Source organism: Pantherophis guttatus, chromosome 2, assembly GCF_059756535.1.
Source record: "Pantherophis guttatus breed Tessera chromosome 2, ASM5975653v1, whole genome shotgun sequence".
NCBI classification, from domain to species: domain Eukaryota; kingdom Metazoa; phylum Chordata; class Lepidosauria; order Squamata; family Colubridae; genus Pantherophis; species Pantherophis guttatus.
This window is the reverse complement of record NC_142064.1, coordinates 100549146-100570995: the sequence shown is the minus strand read 5'-3', so window position 1 is coordinate 100570995 and position 21850 is coordinate 100549146. Positions and strand designations below refer to the sequence as shown.

General features: G+C 36.0%; 1 protein-coding gene across 1 annotated transcript in view; it reads left to right on the top strand.

Moving 5' to 3' along the window:
• Window positions 1–21637, top strand: part of LOC117661776 (transient receptor potential cation channel subfamily V member 6-like) — a 33526-nt gene extending 11889 nt beyond the window's left edge. Inside the window, exons 2-15 of the mRNA XM_034410901.2 lie at window positions 537–634; window positions 1496–1618; window positions 2976–3116; window positions 4000–4098; window positions 4679–4854; window positions 5804–5950; window positions 11363–11575; window positions 12240–12326; window positions 13486–13562; window positions 14008–14173; window positions 14771–14837; window positions 16467–16735; window positions 20290–20396; window positions 21149–21637. Coding sequence (XP_034266792.2) covers window positions 537–634; window positions 1496–1618; window positions 2976–3116; window positions 4000–4098; window positions 4679–4854; window positions 5804–5950; window positions 11363–11575; window positions 12240–12326; window positions 13486–13562; window positions 14008–14173; window positions 14771–14837; window positions 16467–16735; window positions 20290–20396; window positions 21149–21419 — 2041 coding nt within the window. The 3' untranslated portion in view covers window positions 21420–21637. The remainder of the gene's footprint in view (window positions 1–536; window positions 635–1495; window positions 1619–2975; window positions 3117–3999; window positions 4099–4678; window positions 4855–5803; window positions 5951–11362; window positions 11576–12239; window positions 12327–13485; window positions 13563–14007; window positions 14174–14770; window positions 14838–16466; window positions 16736–20289; window positions 20397–21148) is intronic.
• Window positions 21638–21850: the final 213 nt, after the last annotated feature.

Sequence of the window (21850 nt, the reverse complement as noted above, 5' to 3'; positions counted from 1 at the left end):
ACTCATTTTACAAAGCTGGTCAGCATAACAATAATACAATTGTTGAAGATCTGCAATTGTTGGAACTTTCTTTGTTAAATTGATAATTATTTATATTAGTTTTGTCCATGGATTTACCTGTACTAATAAAATAAACTTATCAGAGGAGGCATGTAAAAAGCAGAACAGTTTAATTCATATTTGAGTACCTACTAAAATATAATACTATGTGTGGAGAGTACAGAGGATGGCAGATGACAGAGGGAGGGAAGATCTATTACCAAGGGAACAAATAGATGATGGGGCAATATGCTGACTCTGTAAACTGCTTATAGAGAGGCTGTAAAGCACTGTGAAGCTGTATATAAGTCCAAGTGCTATTGCTCTCTTGATGCTCTTAGTTTGATTACTAATTTTGCTTTTTTGTCAGATTCCTCAAACATATAATACTTCCTGATCATGCCTTTTCTATCTTTTCGTTAAAATTCTGTTTGTTGTTGACATGGGTTATTTTGATCCTCAAGAGTAATTTTCTTATTGGGCTTTTTTTCCTGCAGGATCTGGGAATCTCCTTTTCTCTTGGCTGCCAAGGAGAACAATGTTCAAAGTCTTAGGAAATTAATCCAAGATGGTTCTTGTGACATTTATCAAAGAGGTAATTAAACCTATTCTGAAAAGAGAATTTTCAAGTGCTGCATTAAAATTACATGCATTAATTTCTCCATTCTTTGATCCTCTGCAATACATATATGCATTTGTATATAGAAATGTGACTCTTCTTTCACATTATGTTGTTGTTACATGCTGGTTGGGGAGTTCTGGGTATTGAAGTCCAGAGGTCCTAAAGTTTCTAAGATTGAGAAACACTCCACTAGGGGTGTCCAAAATAGCCATTAAGAAACATTTTGGTACAAAACAATATTTTGAAGCAGAACATTTCTAGATTACTTGGAACAATCCATTCCAAGGTCGGAACGTTCTATAACTTAACATTTTGCAACCCTTTAGTATACACCCAAGACTAGTGAACACCCAGACGCATGCTTATTGCCATTGGATGAGAAAAGAAGACGACAAGATGGAAGAATGGTGTACAATTCACAGCCAAACTACAGTGCTCTGACCTACGTTACATAGCAAGATGGAATAGTTTCCTCACCATCACAGAGCCCTACTTCTGTTTTGGGCCTCTTTGCAAAGCTCTAAATTTTATATTAAAAGATATCCATAAGTAAGGCAAGCCAAACTTTCTCCCTTTCCCTTTCATTTTAAAAAGACAGACAATAGATAGATGTTTCTCAACTTACATATCTGTTAACCTGCAATGGGTCAATATGGTAGATTATAGTCCATAACCCTCAATAAAGAAGTTTTTGTTCTGTAGTTGATTGATTCAGCTGCTGCTGTTGATAACAACATGTTTTCTGTATATCTTTCATGTGTATGAGACAGATGTCTGAATCAACAAGCAAGACTTGGTTGTAAACTCATTGGTTTTTTTTATTATTCTGTGCAGGAGCGATTGGGGAGACGGCTCTCCATTTAGCCACCCTCTATGATTGTACAGAAGCTGCTGATTTTCTTCTGGAAGTCGCTCCAGAACTCATCAATGAGAAAATGACATCAGCACTTTATGAAGGTGATCGCTATTAAAGAGCTGATCTAGGATTTTTTTTAAAAATTAAAAGTTTATATCGATAGCAAATACATATAGTTATTGAGATCCTCCATACCTAAGCACGATGCCCAGATGACATAAAATACAATAGCAATAAGATTTACATACTGCTTCATAGTGCTTTATAGCCCCCTGTAAGCGGTTTACAAAGTAAGCATATTGCCTCAGCAATCTGGGTCCTCATTTTACCAATCTTGGAAGGATGGTAGGCTGAGTCAACCTTGAGCTGGTGAGAATCAAACTGCCGGCAGTCGGCTGGCAGTCAGCATAATTCTGCATTCTGCAATTCTGCATTCTAACCACCACAGCAATGTCATGATATAAACTCTGCTTTTTTACACTTGTGTCACATGATACAAAAATATGTTAGAAGTGGAGCTTATGATGCAATATATTGATATAGCTCTTTTCTCTATGGACCATCATTTGCCCGAAGGTATGATTGGCCTTCACCCTGTTGTTTTTCTGAAAGGCCATGAAGACATGGTTTTGTCAGCAGGCCTTGGGACCACAAGTGAACATGGAGCCTATCCAGTGGTTGATTTGACTCTGTTGCTGCTGCCAAGGAGTGGGGAGTGTTAATGGGTTTTTATGTTGTGAATTTTTAATGTTGTAAACCATCTGCAATCATCTATGTGCGAGTTAGATGTAGGTTTATTAAACAAATTTTAAAAATTGTTTAATAAATAAAAAAAAATTGTAACACATGATTGAACACCTGATGTAACACTGGCTGTTGCTTCAAATATTCATGATATCAAATCAGAAAACAGAATGAATGATAATAGGAACAAAGTGTTTGAACAGCTATTGTGTATAGTAAGAATGGGGATTTTTATCTTTTTTCCTGAACTATTTACTGCCTGAAAAACTAAAGCATCAAAGCTGAAATTTGCTGCTAAATCTTATGTTTTGTAGCAAAGAGTGTATTAGGACCGTATTAGGAAGTGGATTTTCAGTGGGAAGATGGTAAAGAAAGGAATGCTTAAAAAGCCCTTAATTCTACCTACAGTCTCAGATGCAGTGAATTTAAAAGAGGGGGAATCCTAGTCATAGGATTCACAGATGTTATTAATGGCATATCTAGTATAACTGGAGCTTTGGCTTTCATTTCTGAAATCTGAGTGTTTGAACTCTGTATTGGATCTGGATAAGTTAGGAAAGTTTTGCAGAATATGAAAGATGTTCTTTCTAAATTCCCTGTTGAAAAATGAATCTAAAATGATGGTTAGTTTCTTAGCATCTCATAATTGGAAACAAGCCACTATTGGGTACAAAGAATGTCCTAATTTGAATTTTTTAAATATATTAATTGCAGGACAAACAGCACTCCACATTGCAGCAGTTAATCAAAATGTTCACTTGGTGCAATGTCTGCTGAAGAAGAGGGCTCACATTTCTACTCCTCGAGCTACAGGACACTTCTTCAGTCATAACTCCTCACATCGCTCCTATTTTGGTATGATTCCATCTGTTGCTCCAGAGGACAGAGTTAACTTCATTAGCAGAAGAGAGTCAGCGCTCCACAGAGTTAGCTCTGCTCCTCAAAAGTTCTTTTCTATCCCTCCTGTTACTGCTGGATCTGTCACTTTAGTAAAGAAATCTTAGACTGGTTTTATCTGCAAATGAGTAAATATAATGGGATGAATCAATATTTAATCATACAGGTAATTTTCAGCTTAATGGCCAGTCATTTAATGACTGCTCAAAGTTATGACCGCCTTGGAAAAAAGACCTGCAGTATGCAGTCACATGACTGCATTTCAGCAACCAGGTCTCATTTATGACAAGTTATAATAATATCTTGCAAGTCACCTGTTCACTTTTTGTGACCTTTTTTTTCCATTTTCCATTATCCAACGTCTATTGGATAAGCTGAATTTGGATTTACAAGTACACAATTTTAATGACCGTAATGATTTGCTTTATGACCATCATAAACATGGTTGTAAAATTGAGCCTAGTCACATGGTGATTTGACTTACAGCCACAAATTTGATCAATTGAGGACAACATGTAATTAAAGAAGAATCCTTGAAATAATATCTTAAATCCCACTACCGTGAACCCTAAGGTTAGTCTGGATTCAATACATTATTTTATTTAGATCATGTATGCAGAGGCATGGCTTTCCTAAATACGCAGCTCTCATATTAAAAGTACAAAACAAAAGAAAACTATTTAATGAAAACTGATTTGTCAAGGGCTACTTATTCATTGATCCTCCAACATAAATGGAATCAGCTAAACAGTGAACCCTAATTATGAGTCTCAGAATAGTTTTTTATTTCATTACTGAAACTTTGTTTTAATTTTGTTTTCCCTCACAAATTCTTCCATAGGGGAGCATGTTTTATCTTTTGCAGCCTGTGTGGGCAATGAGGAGATTGTTCGTCTATTAATTGAAAATGGAGCTGATATCAGGGCACAAGATTCTCTAGGTAAGATGCCCACAATCAACATGTAAAAACATAGATTGTTTTTGGTAGAAACAATAAGGAATTATACCTGGTTTGAATTTGATAGACCATTAAGTAATCAAACACTTGGCACTTACGTACAATTATATAACAGCATTTAATATGTTTTTTTAATACCGTGTTTCTCCGAAAATAAGACTCTGTCTTATATTTTTTTAACCTTGAAATAAGCGCTTGGCCTTATTGCCATGCGCTCAAAAGCCCGATTGGACTTATTATCAGGGGATGTCTTATTTTGGGGGAAAACAGGGTAGTTATCTTTTAATTCTTAGGAATTTTTTGGTGTTTTATTTTTCTTTTTCTCTGTAACACACCTCTGTCAAAATGCTATATAATAAAGTATGCCTCAGTTCTCAGCCTCACCAATAAATTTATTCCACTGATTCAAAATGGATATATAAAAATGAAACTTGTGTTCATGAAGAGCTAATAACAAAATCTGAATAATGCTTGTGAGACATTACTAAAATGGATTAATTCAGTAAGTATTAACCAATTGTGCAGTGGTGTAAGAGCAGTTCTCACATTGTTTTGTCTCCAGGAAACACGGTTCTTCACATTCTAGTTCTTCAGCCAAACAGGACATTTGCATGCCAGATGTACAATCTCATCCTTTCCTATGACAAACAAGAAGGGAACTTGGAACCGTTGGACTTGATTCCCAACAATGAAGGTCTTACTCCATTCAAACTGGCTGGAGTTGAGGGTAACACTGTGGTGAGCACATGGTTTAGTTGATCCCTATGGGAATATTTTTTTGGAGGGGGGGAGAATTTTAAGAATATAATTAGTTTTAATATCTTGTTTTCTCCTCAGAAAAGCCCTAAACATTTATATTGGGCTCCCTGACATTAAATACTAATTAGACCAAAAGCCAGATTCAGAAGTTAAATATTGGATTGTTGTGGATTATTGTTTGGTGGTGTAGCAGGCTCATAATTTAGATCCTTTTTTCTTCATATACAAAGCACCAAAATTTAAAGTTCCATTTACGGGTTTCATGTTTTACCTAGGAATGGAAGGAAAATATACAACCCAAGTCTCATTTATATAATAACATACTTGGTACTTATTTAAGTCTGAGTAGTATACTCATGGTAGTATAAGCAAATCTTATTCCTTCAGATCATTTTCTGATGTAATTGTAATTCAAATTTATTTTTATTATGAACACCTCTTTCTCTTAATGGAAATGTGATTTTTTTTTTCTTCTTTTGGGTGTTGTTTCAAGTCAGTCTTGACTCCTGGCAACTATATGGACTAGCTCCCTTCAGGCATGGTTTTTCAGAAATGATTTTGCTATTGCCTTGTTCTTAGGGGTTAAAGAGAGACAGAATGACTGGCTCAAGGTCATACAATTGACTTCATATCTAAAGCAAGACTTGGTTTTGGTAGATTAGAAAACAGACTCCTAGTTTCTAGATCAGTGCCTTTAATCAGGATCCTAATGGATAAATCAAGATCCTGATGGATAAAGTTCTGGATCCTAAAAGCTTATTTCCCTTTGAACCATTCAGGCTGTATTTCAGAATTTCTGCACTTTCATCCAATTCCAATGTCCAGAGTTGATTTATTTTGAAACACAATGCCATCTTTAATACATTCTAATACTGAATCTTATCAGCAATCTGATGTAAAACAATTCTGTGCTGTTTTTCTTTTTCAGATGTTCCAGCATCTTTTGCTAAAGCGTAAACAAATAATGTGGTCTTTGGGACCTATTACTACCATTCTCTATGACCTTACAGAAATTGATTCCTGGGGTGAAGACCAATCTTTTCTGGAACTTGTTGTATCAACAAAGAAAAGAGAGGTACTATGGAGCTCAGCTACTTTTAATCTTTGTAGAATGATGACTTATTGATTACTGAACAAGGAACTTGAATGTTCTCCTAGATCATGGGTGTCAAACTCACGACATCACGTGACATTTCGTGACTTTTTTCCTTTGTGGAGCTGGGGTGGGTGTGGCCTGCATGTGACTCATCTGGCCTGCGGGCCGCCAATTTGGCCCCTGTCCTAGATGTTCATATAAATTGCATTGTCTATGAACCTTTTGTCCAGCTGATGAAGAAGCAAAGATTGCTGAGATTCTGATAATGGAATTCACATCACAGACTTCAGGGATCAGATTAAGAGAAAAGTCTTTCAATGCAAATTGTACAATTATTTTTATTTATTTTATTTTATTTTATTTTTGAATTTGTATACCGCCCTTCTCCCTGAGGACTCAGGGCGGTGAACAGCCAAATAAAAACATCAAATACAAATATTAAAATACAGTTAAAAATATATATAAATTTGGCCCCATTAATTAAAACAATAAACAAAACAATTAAAAACACTTAAAAAGAATTAGGCCAGCCCGGCTTGTTGGAAAAGGAAGGTTTTAAGGGCACGGCGGAAGGCACTGAGGTCATGGATTCTCCTTATCTCAGGGGGCAACTGATTCCAGAGGGTGGGAGCCCCCACAGAGAAGGCCCTCCCCCTGGGGGTCACCAGCCTGCATTGTTTGGCTGATGGCACCCCGAGGAGGCCCTCTCTGTGGGAGCGCACGGGTCGATGGGAGGTCGTCGGTGGCAGCAGGCGGTCTCGGAGATTACTAATATCTTGATTACAATTACTAATACAACAGGTGGACAATTTGATTGAATAAGCTAAACCTCCTGTACTCTTGTTACATTTTTTCATTCAAATAAAGAATTAGACTGTAGTCAAAATATTCATAACATAAATCACCTATTTTAAAATTTGCTCCTTCTGTATTTACAGCATGTTATCTGATGTTTTTTTTTAAAATAACAATTTAGAAGAGCCCACTATATAATTCTTTGATTTATAGAAAGTAATTTGTTGCATGGGGTTCTATTTGTTTGCTAATTTTATTTTTCATTCATTTCTGAAAATGATCCTAGAAAGTTCAAAATTTCCTTCAAATAATGTATAGTTAATTGGTTCATTTTGTTTATATAACAGCTTTCTTCCTGGAGTGGGAAGGTGATTTACACAATGTTTCCACCTCCAGATTTTTCTTCTCCAAAACAACCCTTTGACGTAGGTTGGGTTGAAAAAGGATTGGCTCAGTGCACCCAGTTCCCTAGGTCAATGTGGACTTGAAGCTGTCTCTCCCAACACTAGGTTCCAGAGTTCCACAGAACTTGGATGGCTAGTATTCAGCAGGATTTATTTAAGGGCCCAGGAATTATATAAAACATTAACAGTATTACTGTTTGTAATGGAGTTAGTGATATGATAAAGATTAATCTGGAACTCGTTCCTTTATTTAGCCTTATTTGAATCCCCCCGCCCGTTTATTTGTTTCCTGTAGTTAACTTCTCATTACAAAGTTGTAATTTGCCTTTTGACCTTGTGCCAAAAAGCCCCTTCTTGTGTTCCTCCACCCCCACTTTCCAAATTTGCATTGTACTTAAGGATGCAAGAGATGCAACTGTACAGTAAAGTGTTTTAGTCTCTGAAATGTTATTCCCAAAATAGAAAAAGCTTCACAAGTCTTTATGGAACTGTAGATGGTGAAGAGATTTATATCCTGCCATTATTTTATAGTTTGTTTGGTAATAACTTAAGCATTGTAGCACCCTCTATTTATTTTAAGGCAAGGGCTGTAGCTCAGAGATAAATAATTTACTTTGAATTCAAACTTTCTTGGTTTTAATTCCTGGCATGATGGAGATACCATTGAGGATCACGCTTTCTCAAATGTTAGTAAGCCATTGTTAGTCAACTTTGCCACCTTGTAATTGTTCATTCCATCTCTGGTTGTAACTGACAAAACAGATCAATTGTCCTGGAAAGATAAATTGTTTTGCCTACTAAGACCTTGTTAACCATACTGGATTTTGCATGTGCTATCTGGCTGTCATCATGTTAAATTTAATAACTTGTGAAGCGTATGGGAAGGTTCTTTTTTTTAAAACAACTTACGGTCATCATTAACTTTACAACACCAATTTCCAACTTTACTTTTGTGAAGATTATATATGACATTTGACAGCTTTTGACTTCTTCAAACCATAAACATAATCAGAAAAAAAGTAACTGCATTTAGTTAAAATCATATTCACAGATGGTAGCACTCTTGAGTAATGAGACAATTCACTTCAAATTTCTGTCCTTATATATATATTTTATTCACTGGGGATCATTCCACATCTTAAATAAATTTTTAATCTTTCCCCTGTTCTGTCAATTTCAGGTTTAGGACTGATCATTGAGTGTCATTACAGATCCCAGACACTATCCATTGAGGAGTGTAGCTCTACACTGGTTAGACTCATAGATTGCCATAAGCCTTGGTTTATTTCAATTCAGCTTACTTAAAAAAGAAAACCCATTCCTTAGCATATGTATGAAGTTAGCAACATATATTTTTTAATATTTTAAAGGAAGCTGGCAAATTTATTAATTTGTGTGTTTAAAATAGAATCAGTTCACCCCTTCTTCTTATGCCAGGCAAATGATATACATTTTACAAGTGTAACTGAGTTCAGTGAATAATATTTGTTGTATTGATCCGTAGTTTAGAATGCAGTAAATTAATCCTAAAATTCTTTATATATATATATAAAGAAGTTTTTCGACAGAGTAAAAACAGTACAAATTTTAAGTTCAACGTAAGAGAAATAAAAATAATCAAAAAGTGAAAAAAAGAAAAATGTAGAAAAGAAGAAAAATAGAATAAATAGAAGTCATTCCGAATCTTCTTAGCAGCAGTTAAAAGTACATTTACATTTTATCATCTCTCTCTAAAGATACATCAAAGTTAATTCTAAAATTCTAATGCAGAAAAAGGTGACTGATCTAATTAGTTTAATATTAGCATCATACCAAATCATGTAATATAAGGATTTATATGATTCACATATAATTCTAAGTCATAATATGACTTGCATCATCCATCCACTTAGCATTCTGATTATAATGGCGCATCACACCTAATTACATAATTTGTTATTTCAAACTGTGATTAGAAAATATACCTTCAATTAAGCTTTCTGATTCTGTTTATTGGTCAGAGCAAAACATGGCTTTGCAGTTCAGGTTTCATTTCAAACTGTAATCAAATTTCATAGTCATGGGTAGGCATGATTCGTAATGTAAACAATTCCATATAAATGAATGATCTACTAGTTTTCCTTCCCTGCATTCAGGAGACCTGGGATAATAAAATAATGGATCATACTAAGTAATCAGTGATTGCAATATACAGATGTCAGACTCTGGGCCCCACAATATTACCCATCTTGAAAGTTATATGAATTGAAATACAAATAGATAGACATTTGAATGCAAAACAAAATACCAGTAATAAGAATAAATTCTGATTCGGAGGCAGGGACAGAGTGAGACTCAGGAAATAAATGATATCCAATCTTTTAAAAAAATAGTGAGAGCTTAGAGGAGCTAATCATCTGGCCCAGGCCTGCCAAGATTGCTCAATCTAATTTTATCAAAGACCAGATTCCTTGTGTGACTAACTACACTTGATCAAATAAAGTATTCAATTCTTTTTTTAAAAATCCCCTTATTTATCATTGGCTAATCAATTCAGCATATTGTCAAGCAGTTGATTTGAAGATAGAGGGAGAGACCTTAAAATACATATTAACTTAAATAAAACAGTGAGAGTGCCTGACGAATGAGGAAAGTATAACAAATTGAGCTCTAGTAGGGACATACCTGCTGAAAAAAAGTGAGGTATCTTTATAAATCAAATCATCTATGTTAAAAAAAGTTTTCAAACATAACACCAGTTTGCTGGATTGGGTATTTGACAAAGGGCTGTTTAGTTCATAAATATACTATATAAATTGTTGCTGAGTTCTTACTATACGATAGGCAATTGAAGTGACAGATCAATCCAATACAAAGTTATTGATGGGTACATTCATTGGAAAACACTGATGATTGTCAGTTCAGTAATATTTTATTACTGTATTACAGTACAGTAATATTTGCAGGAGAGTTTGCTTTTAAAAAAACTCAAGCACAAAACTAGCTAAAAGGACTAAACCATTGAACCCTTTAACCAATTTCATATTCATTTACAGAATATATAATAAGAATATGGTCTAGAGGTTTCTTTAAATTCCAAAGACATGCTTTTTCATGTTATGGATCATTTTTTAGCATATACTGACAAGTATATTGTCTACATACTAATGTGCAGGATTTTGCAAAATATACTATTAAATAAAGTGCTTTTTGATATAGATTGAATATGCATGTGCCAAATGCTAGATGCCAGGCAGAAATGCACCAGAATCAGAAGGGTCAAAAGAGATACGTATGAACCATAACCATTATGTGTACTTAGGCTAACTTTCAGGTAGGATTAAAGTGTACATATTAAGTATTAGGAAGGATTATGTAAGGAAAAGGATAGTCACCACCAAGTAAGGTAATTCATCAATTAAATTCATGGCAAAAAGCCCCCAATCCATGGCTAAACTAAGAAAGCCCAAGTACTATAGAAGCTTCCCACTCCATAATCCCAGTAATTGATGTAATAATTTGATAATTTAATTTAGCTCTTGCATTCACACCTTTGGAAGTCACATATTTTCTAAGAACTTATTTTCTTTAAAGGCTTTAGTTCAGCATGAAAAAAAATTAGAATGCCAATTTCATATTCATTTCATTTCATTTACTGTCAGGTTATTCCCCCCTCCCTATCCCTCAGCTCCAGTGTGGCAACACTGAAGCCTCATAATGGCCTCCGTCAGGTCAGCTTCAGGGTTGACATTTATGCAATCATTTGTCCAATGATCACATCCTTCTATTTTAAAAGACATCCATTGATTGCCAATGGTTTGAGGACTTAATTCAAAATATCTTTAAAACTGCATGCCTTGTTATGAACCTGCTGATCTGCAGAAGAGGCCTTTTGAAAGAAGATGCATAGTTTTATCAGGAGTGCATGAAGATCTTTTTTCTCCCAAGTGCTCTCCAATTAAGGAATACCCTTTCTTTTGAAAGTTCACATGTCTTTCTCCTGTTTTTAATCTTATCTTCTAATTTTTTTTTTCTTGGAATACTGCCTTGCAGTTCTTTGTGAAAGAAGGTATATAAGTGCCCCCAATATATAAAATTAAGTTAAATTTGAAAGAAAATATTATTAGGACCACACCAGTGGCTGATTTTTGAAATGTGGGACTTTTAGAGTTAATTACCAGGTGGTTTTTTTTCCCCTGCCGCTTCTTTCCAGGCTCGCCGTATCCTAGATATTACTCCTGTGAAGGAACTTGTGAACCTGAAGTGGAACACATATGGGCGCCCTTATTTCTATTTCCTGGCTTTGTTTTATGTCCTCTATATGATTTGCTTTACCATGTGCTGCGTTTATAGACCACTGAAAAATCGCTCAGATAATCGAACGAACGAGCGGGATAACACCATCATTGTGCAGAAAACATTGCAGGTATATTGGTGTATAACTACCGGTTTCTCTGTGAATCTAGGCAAATTGTAAAATAACTGTTTTCAAAATGCTGCACAGAAGAATTTTAAACTTTGCAAAAACTCTTTTTGAAAATGCTCCAAGAGGCCGTGAAGACAAAGGCTGCCTCAATTGTGAGAACAGCTTAAAGATAAGGGGGAAAAAATCACTGAATTTGCCAGCAAGGCTCTGGCTTTCACTAGCCTTTCTTGAATGAGTCATTCTCCCCTGATCCAAGGACAAATAATCTACATTTCTTAGATGGAAGATTAAAAAACGGAAGATCTTTCCTGGTATTCAACTGTACCTCTTCAGTCTGTAAATGGAAATTAGCATTTATTTACAACACTCCCTGCTATAAAAGCAAGGTAGCAAAGGAAAGATTCTATTCTTATTTTTTCACTGGCCTACAGTATTGGTTTCTATGTTTTCAGCAAAGATTTGGGGGTGGGGTAATACACGTTACTTGCGCAAGATCATCTTTTGGTTCACCTTTCCAATAACAGTTTCACTATCAAAACAATGCTGCCAAAAGAGAAATAATTAAATTAAACTACACTAAATAAATTAAACGTCTTGATGACACCAGTTCCAGATTTTTCAGATCTCTAACATCTCCTTAATTAGGACACTTTCCTGTTTTTAGGAATCATATCTGACATATGAGGATCAACTCAGGCTTGTGGGAGAGTTAATTACAGTGATAGGAGCCATGGCAATTTTACTCCTAGAGGTAAGGACAAAAGAATAAAGTTCTATTAAACTGATCTTCATTAAAATATACCAGATTGGCAGTTCTATCTGCCATTGGAGAGACACTGTATACCTAAGCAATCATATGTTATCTGAAATCAATATAATTGTCTTGAAAAACATGATGCTACTTATGCTACCTGTACTTCTGACTTCCCTATTGGGAAGTATCCAGAGTTAATTTTTGTTTTGGAAATAGTTAAAATAATTACAGATGAGCTGATTGTGGATGAATATAGCCAGTAATTGTTAGCAGGATCTGCATATACTGTAATAAAATAATTGAATCCATTTTTTAAAATCACTGTCTTACTAAATTTTACAGGCTTAAGGCATTTTATATTTTAAATTGTACCCTGTTTGGAGCATTTTAACATCTTTTCACATTTTGCTTGTTTAATCACCAATATTAAAATATTTTTTGAATGTCTTTATTCTGCAAAATTACTACTCTTAACGTGAAGTTTAGATCACTGACTTATCAAGGTGTTGCTAACTACTGAAAAGCAGGTGACATTTTTGATTGCTGATAGTTGTAGTGTATAGGTTTCTCTTTATAAAATCATGTCAGGTACAGGTAGTCCTTGACTTACAACAGTTCGCTTAGTGACCATTCAAAGTTACAACGGCACTGAAAAATGTGACTTATGAACGTTTTTCACAATTACAACTTTTGCAGCATCCCCATGATCATGTGATCAAAATTTAGATGCTTGGTAACTGGTTCATCTTATGACTGTTGGTATGTCCCAAGGTCATGTGATCACCTTTAATGATCTTCTGACAAGCAAAGTCAATGGGGAAGCCAGATTCAGTTAACAACTGGATTACTAATTTGTCAGTGATTCATTTAACAACTATGGCAAGGAAGGTCATAAAATGGGGCAAAATTCACTTAACAAATGTCTCACTTAACAACGGAAATTTTGGGCTTAATTGTGGTCATAAGGACTACCTGTATTAACAACATTGTCCTCATAATGGCTTGTTTTTCTCTATTTTTTCCTTGACTTGGGCACAAAATATGTTCTGAACTCTCTGTACCGTTGAGTCAATTTCTAGAGGTAGACTCAGCACATTGATGATTTCAGTCCTCAGTTGGTTATAAACTTTTGATATATATTTCATTTTTTTAATAGATTCCAGATATTCTAAGAGTTGGAGCTACAAAGTACTTTGGACAAACCATCCTGGGAGGACCTTTTCACATAATAATGTGAGACTCTACAATTCCAAAACTCACAAATACTCTTTTTTTTCTTATATATATTCTGCCACTCTGTAATTTTCCTTTCACCATTTTTTCCTTCTATTTCTATCTGCTTCAAATCTAGATTTCTTTCTTTGCAAATTTGTGTCTCTTAACATCTGTTTAAATTCTGTCTGGCGGGGTTGACCTCTGAATCTCCTGAAAATATTGAAATTCCTCAGATGTTTCAACTTGAGATACATTAAAATTGACAACAAACAATTTTTCACAAGAAATACCTTGTTCCAGCAAAAGGGAACAAAGAGGCACTCTCCTTTCTGTGAATGCACATGAGCATATATTTACATGTATTGTCTGCTCATGTATGTTTAGGGCTCAGTTCTATCTTAATTAATTTTAGGTTGTATTAATTAATTACTCATTTTCACTTAGTTATATTATCCATTTACAGCATCACATATGCCTGTGTGATCCTGATAACCATGGTAATGCGACTCACCAGCACAAAAGGTGAAGTGGTCCCCATGTCCTTTGCCCTGGTGTTGGGCTGGTGCAACGTCATGTACTTTGCACGAGGATTTCAGATGCTTGGGCCTTTCACCATCATGATACAGAAGGTAAGGAAAGTAAAGCTAAAAACTGAAGTCAAACTGAGAAAGAATTCCATAGGTAGTCCTCAATTTACAACTATAAGTGGGCCTACAATTAATGGTTGTGATGCAGTCATAAGTCAAGGCATTGCATGACTGAATCAGTTTTGCAATTGTTTGTGTGGTAGTTGTTAAGCAAATGTCGCAGTGATTAAACCAACTAATTTTCCCCAGTGGGTGATTTTTTGTTTGTCAGAAACTGGAAGTCAACACCAGAAACTGGCAAGAAATGTCACAATTTCTGTCACAATGGCAAGGAATGCTGCAAATGGCTGTAAAGCTGAGCTGGTTGCTAAGCAGCCAAAACGCAATCACATGACTGCAAGGGTGTGTGTGGCTATTGTAACTTCAAAAATGGGTTGTAAGTAGCTTTTGGGTGGGCCCAGTGTAATTTTGAATAGTTGTTAAGTGACTGGTTGTAAATTGAGAACTACTTGAATTTCTCTCAGAAGTACCCCTTTTCTAATAATTGGAACTGAGAATTTAAAGGTCAGACAATAGTGGGAAAAGGAGAGCTGGAGAAAAGTTAGACATAATAACATTATTGTTTTATCTTCTCTGCAGATGATATTTGGTGACCTTATACGTTTTTGTGGGCTAATGGCCGTTGTCATATTTGGCTTTGCCTCAGGTGAGCTCTAAAGGAAGATGTGAACTTCCAAGAATTATCCCAGTATTCTTTGAATATGCAGTCTGAGAATCTGTTAATGTCCTTATTATGCTAGTCATTTCTCCAGTGAAAAAAATTTTTTCCTATATATTTCCAGGTTTTTTGTTTTGTTTTTTTAAAAAATTGTACCCATGTTTTTGTAATAGCGGTGGCTTTCATAAGAACCCTGGAATTTTATGGAATTTTAAAGGAGTGCCATAGCAAGCAATCAATAGCAGATAATGCAATCTAAAACATAAATTATTTGGTATTCAATGCTGAGTTTTCACTGTCGTGCGCCTCAAGTGCTGGACATACGTTCAATGAATGTGATCCGTATAAAGGTAAAGGTAAAGGTTCCCTTCGCACATATGTGCTAGTCATTTCTGGCTCTAGGGGGCGGTGCTCATCTCTGTTTCAAAGCCGAAGAGCCAGCACTGTCCAAAGACATCTCCGTGGTCATGTGGCCGGCATGACTAAATGCCAAAGGCGTACAGAACACTGTTACCTTCCCACCAAAGGTGGTCCCTATTTTTCTACTTGGATTTTTTACGTGGTTTCGAACTGCTAGGTTGGCAGAAGCTGGGAGAAGTAACGGGAGCTTACCCCGTTACGTGGCACTAGGGATTCAAACCGCTGAACTGCCAACCTTCTGATCAGCAAGCTCAGTGTCTTAGCCACTGAGCCACCGCGTCCATGTGTGATCAGTATACCAACTTAGAAATATTGACTGGTGTCTTCTTTGAACAAAATGCACTATAATTTGGAGGGGGAGGCAATATGCTCCTAAATATCACTGGAAGAAATAGAGGAATAAATAGCAGGAAATATTGTTATCTGTCTGTTGATAGCCATTGTTAAAAGGAATTCATCCAAAATGTGATATAATTTGGGGGCAACATGCTCCTGAATATTAGTGGAAGAAATGGAGGAATAAATAGCAGAATAAATTGTTGTCAATCTTTTGATGGCCATTGTTAAAACTGAGAAGAACAGATCCTTTGCTCTAATCTAGCATGGTTCTTATGTTTGGGAATTCTATAGGAAATGTACTGAGGTTTCTTGTGCAATTTTTTAAGAACAGAATGTTCTTAAGATACAAAGTTTAAAAGCCATTATTTTAGATGATGGTTTACCCTGAGCCTTCTGTTATTCTGGCTTCTCTATATATTTTTAGAAAATATACTATTGCACATTGTTGCCTACCGAACACACCCAATGACAGATTTTGCTCCTTTTCATCCATATCTGCATATCACTTGTTTAAAATTGCCTGCTTCTCATCTGCTTTTGTGGGACTTCTGCATATTCAGCATCCATATTCTGGATGTTGAATATCAGCATCCAGTTATTCAAGTTATGGAAGAGAAAGAAAAGAATTTACATGCCGGCCTTAGATTTTTCATGAGAATTAAGAGAGGCTATTAACTTTCAGGACAAGTAAACTCATAGAGAAAACATCAGCAGAAAGATAGATAAGGAATTAAGATTCTTGTGGCAAAGTAGTTGAAAGGAATAGTGGAAGATGTGGATGCCATTATCCGGTTGTATGTGTGTGAGTGTATATACTATGTATATGTAGCTGACTCCTCATTTTTGTTTCATCAACAGCTTTCTACATCATCTTTCAGACAGAAAATCCAAGCAATCTGGGACAATTCTACAATTATCCCATGTCTCTCTTCAGTACGTTCGAGCTCTTCCTTACCATCATAGATGGGCCAGCCAACTATGATGTGGATCTCCCATTCATGTTCTGTGTGGTGTATGCTGCTTTCGCTATCATTGCTGCTTTGCTCATGCTCAACCTGTTCATTGCCATGATGGGTGATACTCATTGGCGAGTAGCCAATGAACGGGATGAGCTTTGGCGAGCACAGGTGAGATTATAGTCATGCAGTGCAGTCTGTTGAGAAGTCATATATTTTTGCAGCTTTGGACATGTCTGCAGTGGAAATTTAGACCACCTTGCAACTGATTTAGTTGCCATGGCTCCCAATTAAGCATTTCTGGGGTTTGTGACTCTAAAAGGGATTGGAGTGTCCCAGAATTATCTTTTATAATTTTCCAATACAGTATATTTGGAAGAAATCATAACAATTAAATAAACTAGTCTATGTTAAGATAAAATTATAATACTGATATGCCCTTATGCTGTAAAGTTTTGTTATGGATGCCACTACTATTAGTTGGATGCTAATTTAATGTTAACACTTTCTAATTCATTCCAGTTCATTTAATGGATGCATACTTTTCAGCATAGAGGCTTGCAGATATGAATGAAAAATTTAAGGATTCAGATCCGTTATGCATGGCTAGTGAAAGAAGAAATGACAGTGTACTCATGTTTAAAGAACTGAGTCCAGAGACAATCTAAAGACCTCACAATTAGTTTCTATAATCAAGGCTGCAACCTGTGTAACAGGCTCACAACAAACAGCAAACATGGTGGAACTCACCTCTATGTATTACATTCAAATCCATTTCCCTTTTGCTTATGGTCCGTGCAGTTTTAATAGCTGAAAAGTCTTCAATTTGTTCATAACAACACAATGTAATGTTGAGGTTATTTTTGAATAGTTAAAGCTAAAAATAATTTAATTTATAATAATAATTTTAATTTAATAATAATAATAATATAATTATTATATAAAATTAATTATTTTATAAAATAAAATAATATAAAATTATAATAATAATTTTATTTCTATACCGCCCTTTTCCCGAAGAACTCAGCCTGATTAAAAGCACAAAGACAAACAAAATTTTAAAATAATTAAAATTATTAAATAATTGGCTCAATTATAAAACCCCCAAATTTAAAATCCCACATTTAAAACCAATTAAAATCTTTACATTGATAGCCCGGCCTGGTGGAACAACAGGGTCTTCAATGCGCAGCGAAACACCCGGAGGTCGGAGATCTTATGTATTTCCGGGGGCAGTTCATTCCAAAGGGCAGGGGCTCCCACAGAGAAGGCCCTCCCCCTGGGTGTCACCAGCTGGCATAATTTGGCCAACGGCACCCTGAGGAGACCCTCTCTGTGGGAGCGGACTGGCCGGTGGGAGGCTACTGGTGGCAGAAGACGGTCTCGAAGGTACCCAGGTCCAATGCCATGGACCAATTTGAAAGATACTTATATACAACTGTGATTATTCCCACATATCCTTTTTCTCATTCCTGCCAATGCAGTAATGCTGTGTCCATGTTGTACTCTACAAACTACAAATGCCACTTCATGTGGTATTATGCTTTGTCAGTCAAATTCTTTTCTGTTACAGATTAATTAACTATCCAGAAAATAAAGTCTAATCTATCTTCCTCTCCCCACCCCTCTAAATATAGAGAATTATTTCTTGTCCTATGCATGAAAGGGGAGAAATTGTTTTGAGAAGATGAAACATTTTTTATAAGAATGTTCTATCAATATGTTTGAGAGGGCTGTGTTCAAAAACCAGTAATCAGTTTGGGTGTTCTACCATAGGGAACAAAGAAACTCAAAGCAAGCTCTTCTACCCCGTATTTTTCATCCTGGGAACACCCATTTAGAATGCATAGTAATTCATGCTGAGTGCCTATCATCAAGGCTACAGAAAAATTGGCCACTTAATATTTTTTTAAAAAACCCTCTCATAGCACATAACAGAATCACCTATTAAGGATGACTGTGCAGTCATCCTTGCACAAACAGCCACAGAAATGATTCAAGAAAGGAAGCAAGAGCAATAGATTAATCTCAACACAGCCTACAAACAACATTAACAAAGGAAAAACATATTCCAGTAGGTAATGCACACAAACACACACACACACAAACACACACACACACACACAGAGAGTATCTACTTAATGCACATGAGCAATGTATACATTTTGCCCTTGGTAACCATTGTAAATCTCAAAAATCAAGGCAACCTAATTTTTCCATTTGGCAACCTGACAGCTAAATAGTACAGCAGCACAGTGCACATGCTAAGACAACCCAGAGCAATAACATTCTATTATCAACAATCAATTAATTTTGCTATAGGATAACATGTACTTAATGTTCTTAATCTCAGAACATTGCCTAACTAATTCTCCCTCACTTCTCCCTTTCCCTCCTCAACCAGTTCTAGATAAAGACAACGGGGATGCAGCCTTTGCCTTATTAGCTTACCAGACTTCTTGGTTTGGAGGGTTTTAAAAAAAAAACTAACCAATCAAAGAACATTCTTTCACTGGAGATGAAACTTCAAAACATGGAGTATTTTATTAATTTGGAACACACAAAAGGATTATTTTATGTTCAGGATGTTTTTGCCTATGGCTTTTGAGCTGAAATCTGAACAGTTTGAAATCACATGCCTACAATCTAATTATGTCAGCGAGAATTCTTATACATGAAACTTTATTTTACATAACTTGCTAGCTTGTGGTTTTAACTGAATACCAATATTTATTCAGTGCATGCAAAATTAAACAAATCTGAAGAACTGTTTGTTTGTATGAAATATATAAAGATAGAACTACTTCACAGAGATAATAAAAAACTAATTCAAGCATAACCACATTTGCTACTGAACGTGATTGTGAAGTGGAAGGAGTCCCATTAAGCCAAGTGCACCTGGCTCTACCTGCTGTGTGCAGATTGTATTATGGGTATTTCCCTCAAAACTCAGCTTCCCTTTACAAAAGCTGAATTGTTTATATTCACATGAAGCCTCCACTACAGTACAGAATTTGTTAATTTTTTAAAAAACAGTTTTATTCCCTACCAAATCAAAAGACTCTCAACACCGTTAGCATTTAGTACAATTGAAGGATTAGTAAAATGGACCATCTCTAGTCATCTTAAAAATCCTATGGGGAGAGAGCTTTACAAACTTTGGGGATGTAGAATTGCCATGTCCCCTAATTCCAGCCCTCCCTGAGATATTCCCACAGGATGGGTGGATTTAATTCTGACAAAGCAGTGCCTGATAAGACTTAGAGCTACATAGATAAGGCTCTATAGGTCAGTATCAACATTTTGAAATGAGCCCAGAGGTTGTTTTAGGAGAGATGTTATTGTGCAAGGATGGACTGCCCACCAAAAATCTTATTGCCACATTCTGGACCAGTTGCTGCCTCAGATTGATCCAGAGGCTGGTGCCTTATAGAGCATGAAAAAAAATCACCTAGCCAGATGATGATCAAGACTCCCAAATAAACCATCTTGAGTACTTGTCTATCTCTAACTGTAGCAGAAGATTGCACTGTAAAATAGATGGTTGCTTCTGATTTTGTGTCTGGTCCCATTTGTATGGGTTTTTTTCCACTTTGGTTCCACATACTGAATTCTAATAAATTAAACCTAATGATGTATTTGAACCATTTTCTATTTTATTTTTGAATACAAAAGTTTACCTGGTTTTGTAGCAGGGTTGAATTAATCTGTTTGCTTTCATACAGGTTGTTGCTACTACAGTCATGCTTGAACGGAAACTCCCGCGATGTCTTTGGCCTCGCTCTGGTATTTGTGGCCAAGAGTATGGGTTAGGAGACAAATGGTTTCTCAGGTGAACTCCTTTTACCTAGTTGTATATTGCCTACAGGAATAGTCTCCAGTATAGTTAATGAAATATATCTAGGCACATGGATATAAGAACATAAAAAGCTGTTTATACCAAGCAGATACAGATAATCTGTTTAATTCTTGCTAAATTGATATCCAGCTTTTTAAATACAGGCTTTTCGTTTTTTACTTGAAAATGTCAGTGACTGAATCTCAATCTGGAAATTAGGTTTTCTAACTAAGGACAGAATCTGAGATTGGCACTCAAATGTGAAGTCAGAGGATAATAATACAAACCCGGTCCAGTAATTCTATTACTGCTTTCTACTTTGCGGGATTCAAGTTGCCTAACTATTACAAAGTCCAGATTTACATGCCCTACAGACAGGTGTACACCCATTCCCATGCTATCAAAACTGGGTCCTAGGTTCAAACCAGAATTTTTGTGGCTCAAGACCTGGAGAGCTGAATAATAAGAGAGCTTTATCAACGGCAGCAAAATCTGGAATCTGGCTGCAGAGTCTAATGCTTGCTGGAGAGTTAGATTGATTAGTTCTGGCCTTGAACCTGTTTTCATAATGAGTGATCTTGGCTAAACCTGCCATGTTAGTTTCATTAAGTTTTTAGTGGTGGGAGTGTGGCATTTGTTCTTTTAGGATTTTTTTTCATTATGACGTAGGCTACCCAGGGTCATCTGGAATTGGGTGGTCTCTAAAATAAACAAGTCATTACTTTTATTTGCTCTCCTTTTCACAGGGTGGAAGAGCGTCTGGATATCAGCAAGCACAAGATGTTACGCTATGCAGAAGCATTTAAAAACCAAGACAAAGAGGATTTTGATAAGTATTCTGGGAAACTATACCAACCCGAACCTTTCCGATTCAAGAAAGAAACATCTCCATCGGTCTCACGAAGCACTACTCTAAGTAGCTTCCACCGTGGTTGGCAAATCCTGCGGAACAACACCTTCAGCCACCTTCGTGGGGAAGTAAATCACGCTTTGGAAGAAGAGATCTATCACGTATGATATGCCTCTTGAATGACTGGTCACATTACTGGTGCTTTGGGCTACTTCACAAATTCTTCCAGTAGTTGGTGGGATCTGGGAGCAGTAATCTCAGGATTCAGGATGACTTCTGTCTTCAGTTCAGATGGCTTCAGTTCATCTTTTCCCTTGTTCTCTGAAGGACCAACTCTGCAGAAAATTTAGATTAAAGCAAGAAAAAAAATAAACAAACTAGCTAACTTCTAGCAATCCAGAAACTTTTTAAGAAGCTGAGTGTCAGTTCCACCAAAAGGACTGAAAAAAAGTTACTGTTTTTTTATATAGGACTCCAATGCACTTTAAGTTAAATAGGTGACATGGAATTTTATCCCGGGTACAATTTTTGTAGTCAATATGATAGGATTTCTTTTCTTAGCTGAACTGAATTCTAATATTTCCCTTGGGGAGAGGAA